The 9,094-nt window shown below is 48.7% G+C and overlaps 1 protein-coding gene across 5 annotated transcripts in view; it reads right to left on the reverse strand.

Annotated features, from left to right (window-relative positions):
- Window positions 1-8,796, reverse strand: part of LOC138450493 (uncharacterized) — a 604,516-nt gene extending 595,720 nt beyond the window's left edge. For all 5 annotated transcript variants that reach the window (XR_011260185.1, XR_011260184.1, XM_069604843.1 and 2 more), the window contains exon 1: window positions 8,385-8,796. Coding sequence is in view for 2 of the 5 variants with exons in the window: in XM_069604843.1 (XP_069460944.1) it covers window positions 8,385-8,702 (318 nt within the window). In the remaining 3 variants the exon portion in view is untranslated. The remainder of the gene's footprint in view (window positions 1-8,384) is intronic.
- Between the last annotated feature and the right edge of the window lie 298 nt (window positions 8,797-9,094).

Genomic DNA, 9,094 nt, shown 5'->3' on the forward strand with positions numbered 1-9,094 from the left:
AGCTGTAAAGAGAGTTCACCCTGAATGTCCTCCCAGTCATTATGACGAATGCCTTCAAATGCCTCGTCTGATATCCTGGTGTCTCCACTATCCTCTCACTGACTCTGGCCACCATCTACAGGCCCCTTGGCCTAATCTCCCTCTTCCTCTGAGAGTGATCAGACCTCACCTTTTCTCTCCTTACCTCCACCTCCAAGCTTCTCCTCCTTGGAGACTTGAACATTCACCTTCACTCCCCTGATGCGGCCTCTGGTCTCTTCCGCAACTTTTCTGACTCTCTTTCCCTCTCCATTCTTCCCTCCGGCCCGACTCACTCAGCCGGATAAACCTCTCATCTCTGCAGACATCCACATCCCCAACCCTCTCACTACTCCTCTCTCCTGCCAGTCTCCTTCTCCGTCATTCTACTGGTGAAGCGAGTGCCAGTTGCTGTTTTGCCCTACCTTCATTCCCCCTCCAACTCCTGCCACTTACTCTCACTCTGACACAGCTCTTACTAACCTTCAACTCTCCATCTCCAACACTCTGGACATCCTTTCCTCTGTCATGAGGACCTGCATACAGTCTGCCTCCAAGCGCAACACCTGGTATGAATCTGACTTGGCCTCTCTGAAACGCAAGTGCAGAGCCGATGAGCGGAAGTGGCAGGCTTCGAACACATCCTCTGACAAACTGGCCTGCTCAAAGAAGAGGACCTACATCCAAGCCCGCATCTCTGGGGCCACTAACAATTTGGCTGAACTTTTCAAAATCTTCAAGGAATTTGCCAATCCTACTGCAGTCTCCATTTCTCCTCGGTCTTCCCTGGCCCTCTGCACTTCACCGGCCTCTAACTTAATTACTAAACCTCAGGACATCCTGTCCTCACTCTCCTCTCCACCACACCCTTCTCCGTCACCTGCTCTAAGGCCTCTCTTCGACCCCCTCACCCCTTCCCTCCTACTCTTCTCGTTCTCTACCATATCACCTGATGAGGTTTCTAGACAAGTTTCTAAACATTGTCTCCCTTGCTCCAGAATTGGCTGATTTCTGTAATCACTCCTTTACCACTTGATCCTTCCCTTTACTCCTCAAGCACTCCCTTGTGCATCCTCTCCTCAAAAAGACTTCTGCCGACCCTTCCTGTCTGGCTAACTATCACCCTATCTCCATTAGCCCCTTCCTGGGAAAACTCTTGGAGAAGCTGGCCATCTCCCAGCTTATCCACCACACTGAATCTGTTGGTTGTCTCCATGACCACCAGTCTGGCTTCAGAGCTGCCAGAGGAATGAAAACTGTATTGCTGAACACCTGTGAAGACTTGCTCTCTAATCTCAATGCCAACTCTCCCTCCATTCTCATCCTTCTTGACCTTTCCTCTGCCTTTGATACGGTCAATCATGCCACCCTGATAAATTGGATCTGCGATACCCGTGGCCTCTTGGACCTGGCTCTGGACTGGCTGACCTCGTTCCTCTCTGACTGACCTTCCCAGGTTCAACTGTGTCCTTTTCGCTCCCCCATCTCACTCTTCAACTGTGTTGTCCCTCAGGGCTCTATCCTCTCGCCTTGGCTTTTCAATATCTACCTTGCCTCCAGGCCCATTTGATTTCCACCTTCTCTCCTAACTTCCAGTGTTATGTGGACAACATTCAACTCTCCTTCAAGCTTCCCTACTCTGCCTCCTCCTCTTCCTCCCTCATTCCTGACTGTCTGTATGCTATTCAGGCATGGTGCATGTCTAACAATCTCTGCCTTAATGCCAATAAGATTGAGATCCTTCTCATTAGGACCCCTGCTCCCTCCTTGCCTCATACACTCTGGCTGCCCTCCTTGGGCCCCCTCCCCTCACCCTCCTATGAGGCAAAAAAACCTTGGTGTCATCTTTGACTCCTCTCTCTCCTCTCCTCACATCAAAGACTTTGCCAAGAAGCATACTTTCAGCTGCACCTGCTCAGAGGCATTCTCCCTTTACTCACCTTCCCCCACAAACTCAATGTCTCTAGAGCTCTGGTCCTCTCCAGTCTGGACTACTGCAACAACCTCTTCCTCAACCTGCCTAACTCCAGAATAGGACTGCGAGACTTATCCTTGGCCTTATGCCCAGAGACCGCATCTCTCCAACCCTAAAGTCTCTCCACTGGTTCCCGGTTGCAGCAAGCATCAAGTTTAAGACCCTATGCATCATCCACAAAACATTCTGCGGCCTGAGACCCTACTACATCCAATTCTCTCTCCCTAAATACCTCCCTGCAAGATCCCTTCAGTCTTCTAGCTCTAACTCTCTGCCAATCAGATTCTTTTCCAAGCAGAGACTGGGGGGTAGATCTCTCTGCTCTGCAGGTGCCTCCCTCTGAAATGGCCTCCCTGCCCCTCTCAGACTTTAGCCGGATCTCCTTAAGGTCCAGAAACTTCTCTAGACCCTCTTTTTCTCTTCCTCCTTCCCTCTTCCCCTCCCCAGCTAATTTCCCCCTCTGCCTCTTGACTGGCTGCCTGGTTCCTTTGGATCCTTACAGGACCTTAGGCCCTCCTCGGTCAGTCTACCCCTGCACTTGGTCTCCCCCGACCTCCCAGCCTGCACTTGCCTTTCTGTGCTCCCTCCCCCTGCACTAGCCATGCTGGGTCTGCATTCTTTGAGTCCTTCAAACCCTGTTCCTCACACTTAGCACATGGACCTTCTCCCCCTGCACTTTCTTCTTCCCCTTGCTCTGTCCAGCAGGCATCCCCTGGCACTCGCTTAACCCATGGGCCCTTGTGCCATTACCGGCACTTCCTCCCTCCCCCACACTTCTTGTTGCTGCACTTGCTCAATCCGAATGTTACAAGGCCTAGTAGGTAGTAGGACCGTTTGTTTTGTCATCCCTGTCCCCCCCTTGTCTTGTTGCACCTTGAAACACATTGTGTATAGGCACATTATAAATACCTAATCAATAAATAAATGAAGGGAGGAATGAGGAGTAGAGAATGAGGGACCTAAATGTTAAAGTGAACAATGGAGTGATCAGAGGGAGATGGGTCAATGGAGAGGTCAGAGGAGGAGAGTGAGTTTAGAGAGAAAGACAGGGACACAATGGTTCCCACCAGTGTGTGTAGGTTGGAATGGAGGGAGTAGAGGGAGGGATTTGGCATTCCAGGGGAAGAAGTGAAAGAGTGATAGGATGTGGGGGAGAGGAGCAGGTTTTGTGCAGCAGACAAGGGGGATAGATGAGCTTGGGTATCCTGGGAGAATGAGAGTATCTTGCTTGAGGCGTGCGATATCAGGTGGGAAGGAAAATGCAGAGGCCAGTGAGTAATGCAGAAGTTACACCAAGTTGAGGCTGATGGCTATGGGAGAAGGGAAGGAGAAGAGTGAGTAAAAGGAGCAATGGAGAGAATTCAAGATTAATGATGGAGGGTAGAAGAAATAGGCACGAATGATCCTATCGAGAGCAAGCAGGCATACAATCTTTATGCCCTCAAGTAGAAACTGCACCCTACTAAGAAGGGTGTCCTTGCAATACCTCAGTCCTTGTAGTGAAGATATCCTTCACTTAGCAAACACCTCTAACACGGCACCCACTAACCACAGAAATGTAGAAATGAATCATGTCCCCCTGTTTGCCATATGACAATCCCCAACACTGAAGCTCCCTTCCGTTCGAGGACTAACGTGTACGGCCGGTCTTTGCGTCAGGCAGCCCAGGCGGCTGCCTGACGTCAGTCAGCCTCTAGGGGGTGCTGCACCAGCAGTTCACAGTGCCAGAATACACATGTAACACGTTTGTTTCCTAACATTATAAAAATGAATGTGCCTGTTCATTTTTATAATATTAGGAAACGAACGTTTTACACGTGGATTCTACCTCTGGCACTGCTCTAGGCTGTGGCCTCAGCCAGGGCAGTTTCTAGTCCATTTGGTGCCCAGGGCGAAACACTAGGAATGCGTCCCCCCTGCACATCATCCCATGCGCCACTCCCACCGCACCCCGTGCTCCACTCCCACCGCACCCCGCACACTATTCCCACTGCACCCTGCGTGCCATTCCTAAACTACACCGTTAAGGAACTCCTACCCAAAGTCAAACAGTCCGTCACACAAGGAATGAATTGCCATCTGCAATGGTGGGCCATTTTTCCACTGGTGCCCAAGAGAATTTTATGCCCCAGTGCCACTTAGGCTGAAGATAATGAGGACTGGCCACACCAACCAAGAGACCATGAATATGGCACAGGATGCAGTATATACAACCAACAAAGAACACAAGATGCTGAAGGGGGTTTGGGGGCAACCTAAGCTAAAAGGGCAATGACAAGGAGACACCTGAACCCAATAAACAATCACTTTAACATTCTTTGAATGGGAATCAAGTGTATGCTTTGATACAGTAAAGACTTGACTGTTGTAAGGATACATGGACCAGGATTATTTATTTATTCATGCAATGTGTGTCGGGTAACTGCATATTTATTTATTTATTTATGCAATGTGAGTCGGAGACAGGTATACGACAAACATTGCATAAATAAATAAATTATCCGTCTCCATGTACCCGACAGTCATTGCATAAATAAATAAATAAACCGGTTCGTAGCTTAAAGAATATTTACTCAGCAACACTGGTCAAAACTATTATCTGCATAGTGAAGTAACTCATCACCAGTGCCATGGAAGTGGTTTAAAGTGTAATTGATACATAGTTTGGAAAAGAAGCGGCATGAAAGAAATTGCGCTGCTTTAAACTATTATTTTGGCCATTTTCTGGGCTTGCAGGGATGCACCATGGGCCCAAACGGGTCTCCATTTGTACCGTGTCAGGGACCACGGTGCGTCCCTGCAAGGCAGGCCCACTCCCCACAGCCTACTGCACCTCCCCTCCCATCTTAATGCCAGCACGAAACCATTTAGTGACTAATGGGCCACCATTAGCAGTTTCCTGCCGGCATTGTGATGGAAGGGGATGGTCTTAGCTGCAGGGGGACCTAAAGTGTTTTTATTGGTGTGCTTATGCCCCCAACACCAAGTGGCGCAAAAGTGGTCAGAGGGAGCCTCTGACTTCTGTAATCTCACATAGTACTTTTGTACTACGTGACATTACAGTCGGAAGGGGCAGCGCTAGCACCTGACCTGCAGAACTTTCCCCATGTCAATGCGCCGCCCAACAAACTGGGGAATTCCATCCCCTCCAGAGACTCCAGGGACCGAGGCAATAGCGCCCCGGGCAGCTGCCCGCCTCGCCCGGGCCAAGAAACGGGCCTGGGGTCGGCTCTCAGGCAGGGCAGGGCAATTGGCAAATAAATGATCAACATTTGTTGCTTTATTACCTTTACCAGGCCCCGGGTGGCACAAGCGCTGCTGGCGCCAGCCAGGCCCATGGGCGCACGTGCGGTGTGGCCTCCTCCAGGCTATGGGTGCGCACTGATACTGAAGTGTGGATCGATTGGGGCTGGCTGGTTTTGTCGGCCCCAGCCATTACAGAAAAGAGGAGCGAGTGGGTCACTAAATCCTGAAGTTGTTCCCATCACAAGCACACACTGCCAAGCAGCAGCAGAATCAGCAAATACAAACAGTTGCGGCTTCCTGCCCTCGCTGATTGGCCTTGTTTCAGGAAAGCCGGCAGTAACTACAGCCTGCTGAGGCAAGCACACTTCTTTCCTCCTGCTCCAGTCCTCGCAGGTGAGGCCTATTGCTGCATAGGCGTTTTATTTATTTTAAAATGGTATTGTGGAGATGACTGGGCCATCCAAGAACAACCTCTGGAGTCCACAAAGCTAGACACTTTTGTCAAGGCTCAAGTAGTCATGAAAAAGGAAGCGAGCACTGGTGGTGGACTCTCCTCAGGAGATCAAAAGGCCGGTTCTTGGAAGACCTGGGCAGAGTGTCACCTTCAGCAGATCTTAGAGAGTTGCACGTTCCAGCGGGGTTGGATTGGTCGGTCCGTTGGCCGGGCCAAAATCACTTTGAGGGCGAGGCCCTGGGGGCCAGCACCACGCTTGGGCCGGTTTGGGGGTTTCTACGCCCCCTTAGTTCCCGCTCCCGAGCATATTGTTTGTCGTTCCCTCTTTCCTGGGCATGCACTGCTGACTTTATTTTAGCGCAAGAGTTTCATACATTTCACTGTTCGCTCAGACTTGTTTTATACTCTTCTTTGTCGTTGTGCTTCTTTTGTTTGGAATAGCAATCACGCTAGTCTAACGAGATAAACAACCACCTACACGAACGCGCCTTGGGAATGATGGTGTGAAGGATGGATGCAGGCGCTGGACCAAAAGCTGAGCGAAGTCTGCACAACAGCTGGCTTGGGAAAGCGACTCAGCAACTATAGTAGAAACCGTCTCCGTGGACGGTTGGCCCGTCTTCCGTATAATGCAAATACCCAGACTTGCAGGATTCATGCTTCACTTTCTTTGTTCAATTGGGGGTGACATGCTGTAGCATCAATTCATGGCCTTTAAAATATCCTGCGGTGCAGCTTCTGATCTCCTTTAACACAAACGCTGGGAGATGGCCATGACTAGCTAACGCCACATTAATCAAAGCCAGGTCTCTAAAGAATGGTTCAAGCGTCAGGGAATCACCTGCTCACACTTTCTGTTGTGTGACCAACCAGTGCGCAAAAGATGTTTCAGAGTGTGGAGCTCTTGATGCCACCCATTTCTGCATTTGATACACCAGCAGCTAAACACACCCTAGGGAGGCAGCTCCTTCTGCTTAGTCCATTTCTCTCCCAAGCTGAGGACAATGTTGTTTACCAAAATGGAGAATGTGAAAAGGCGCAGGGCTGCAAGGCTGGGGGGTGAGGGTGGAGGGCAAAGCGCACTACGCTTGGGGTACACTGGAGATGCTTCCCCTGATACCCGCAGTACTCCAAGTCCCTTGAAATGAAATTTTTCTATACACTGCACATTGTGCAAGGTCTGCTGTTATTCAAGCAGCACGCGACTAGTAATTTGCAAAAAGTAAACTTAACGAGTCCCAAGAAAAGGTCATCTTCCATCCTTTAAGAATTTTATTGTTTTTGTTTTTATGTTGGGATGGTAGACATCGTTTTTCTTTGCGATCTTACAGTTTCATGGTGCTGTCGGGAGCTAAAATGAGTGATCACGAAGGAAACATTTAAGAATTTTGAGAGTTCACAAGCATGAGCGAAACAAACCCCAATACTCGAACTGCCATTTCTCTGCCACGGTAATGCACTGCAGTGTGTTTCAATGTAAAGTCCACATTGTAATGTCATAATTTTAGAAAGCTACCTCTCCAACATTAACATTGGGAGCTATGTTGAATTGTACATGCATGTTAACTCTCTGCATACGTTTAAAGTAGACTTTACCACTCACATGGAGTAGTGATATTGTTTACGTGTGTCCCTCCTAAATATATTTAACTTCCTGTGAAGTATTTGATGCAATACATATTGCATAAATGCATGTATTTTAATGCTGAGATAGACGGGCTTGTACAGCTATCGGTGGGTATGTTGCTTGTGCTTTTTCTTGTAGGTTTGAGTAACACTGTTCAAGACCAGTTCATCACCTTTTAAGAGTGGCTAAATGTTTGAGGTCATACGAATGACATTAGTGTAGATCTGAAATTGTCGATTCTCTGACCTGAGTCACAGCAGCAAACTGGTCATTGTTACTAAAAATGAAGAGCAAAAGCAGACTAACATAACCAGGCCTGTTCGGGTTTGACCCTCTTATTGCTGTTTTCTGAGGTTGATGAAATTCAGCAGATGCCAGCATTGACAATTTTGTTAACTCTTAGTCCCCACTCCCGCTGCTCAGCCCATGACACATGCATGAGATCACAGGTCGGGGGAGGGGGTCGCCAACGATGCATCCCACCTGGGGTGCAATCTGTTGTAAGACAGGCCCTGCATCCACACCATTTGGAACAGTGTTCATATGCGGCCAAGCAGCTGTCTTGTAGAATGCACCATGTGCCAGGCATGGTGAAACACAAAGACAAACACATACACACAGAAATACGCATACCAACAGACTCATCATTGGCACCAACATATATACAAACACACATATATATTTACTATGCAAGTTGTACCTCACATCCCTGCAAATTCACCTCTGTTCTTGAGTGAAGCATTCCTGCTAGTTTTCTACTGGAACACACACACCTCATCCAATGCTCCTGAATCTGACCCAGAGCATCCATTATATTTCAGTAGCAGTAAATGGTAACATGTCTGCTCTTCCCAATACTGGAGTACACAAGCACAGCAGTGCTACTGTATGTCACTACATTATTAACACCCTTCCATTCTGACCTGTATGTCTCTTGGTGGACCAGCGCCCATGCAGGAGAACATGAATACTTCTCTCTTAATGCACCTAGGAGTTGACCCTTAGCACCGCGTTTCTACTGACGGCAATGCATCCCATCATACAATGTGTAGTTTAGCACGTACCTTTACACCATAATAAAGAGCTGCCATCCCCAAGAGTGGGCAGAAGAGTGTGGTGAAGAGTGAGCAGAATATGATTTTCAAGCCATCAGTTGACCTCCCAGTTGCAGTCACTGATGGCTGCGTTGTCACCACAACACTGTTCCCTTGGCCGCTGCCCAGAGTGTTTTGTGGTGGGTTTCCAGCTGGTTGCAAACAGAGAGGTGGACTTCCTATGGCGATTGGAAGTGGAGGCAACCCATGGTCGCTGGTGTGCAGGGCAGAAGAAGTGTTGGGTGTAGAATATGGCGGAGTGTCTTTGGGTGGTGCGTCGTCACCCATCGTGAATAAGAGTTCCTTGCTTTTTTATGTTTCTTCTCCGTGTGAAGAGAACTGAGCTGGTGTCCTCTCAGCTTCGAGTGTGAGCAGCTAAGAATGCAATGAGGAAAACAGAATGTTAAAATACCAGCCACTAAGAACTATGCCAGCATGAATGTGAGGCGGAATTCCCCAGTCAGCATTAGAATGCAGTGTCAACAATGCAGCAAAGTGGGTTTTCACTTCCTCCTTGGGTGTTCAAGATTCTGATCAGTGAAGGTATCTGGTTTCAGCTGCTGTCCCTCATTCTAGCTGCTCATAATTGTAACGTTGTGACATCCACCCTCAGAGACACATGATGGGGAAAGCACGAGGACCCACTCAGGTCATGTGACTGTCATGAATGAGGGAGGGTC

This window comes from Ambystoma mexicanum, chromosome 1p (genome assembly GCF_040938575.1).
Source record: "Ambystoma mexicanum isolate Mex_15411 chromosome 1p, UKY_AmexF1_1, whole genome shotgun sequence".
Lineage (NCBI taxonomy): Eukaryota > Metazoa > Chordata > Amphibia > Caudata > Ambystomatidae > Ambystoma > Ambystoma mexicanum.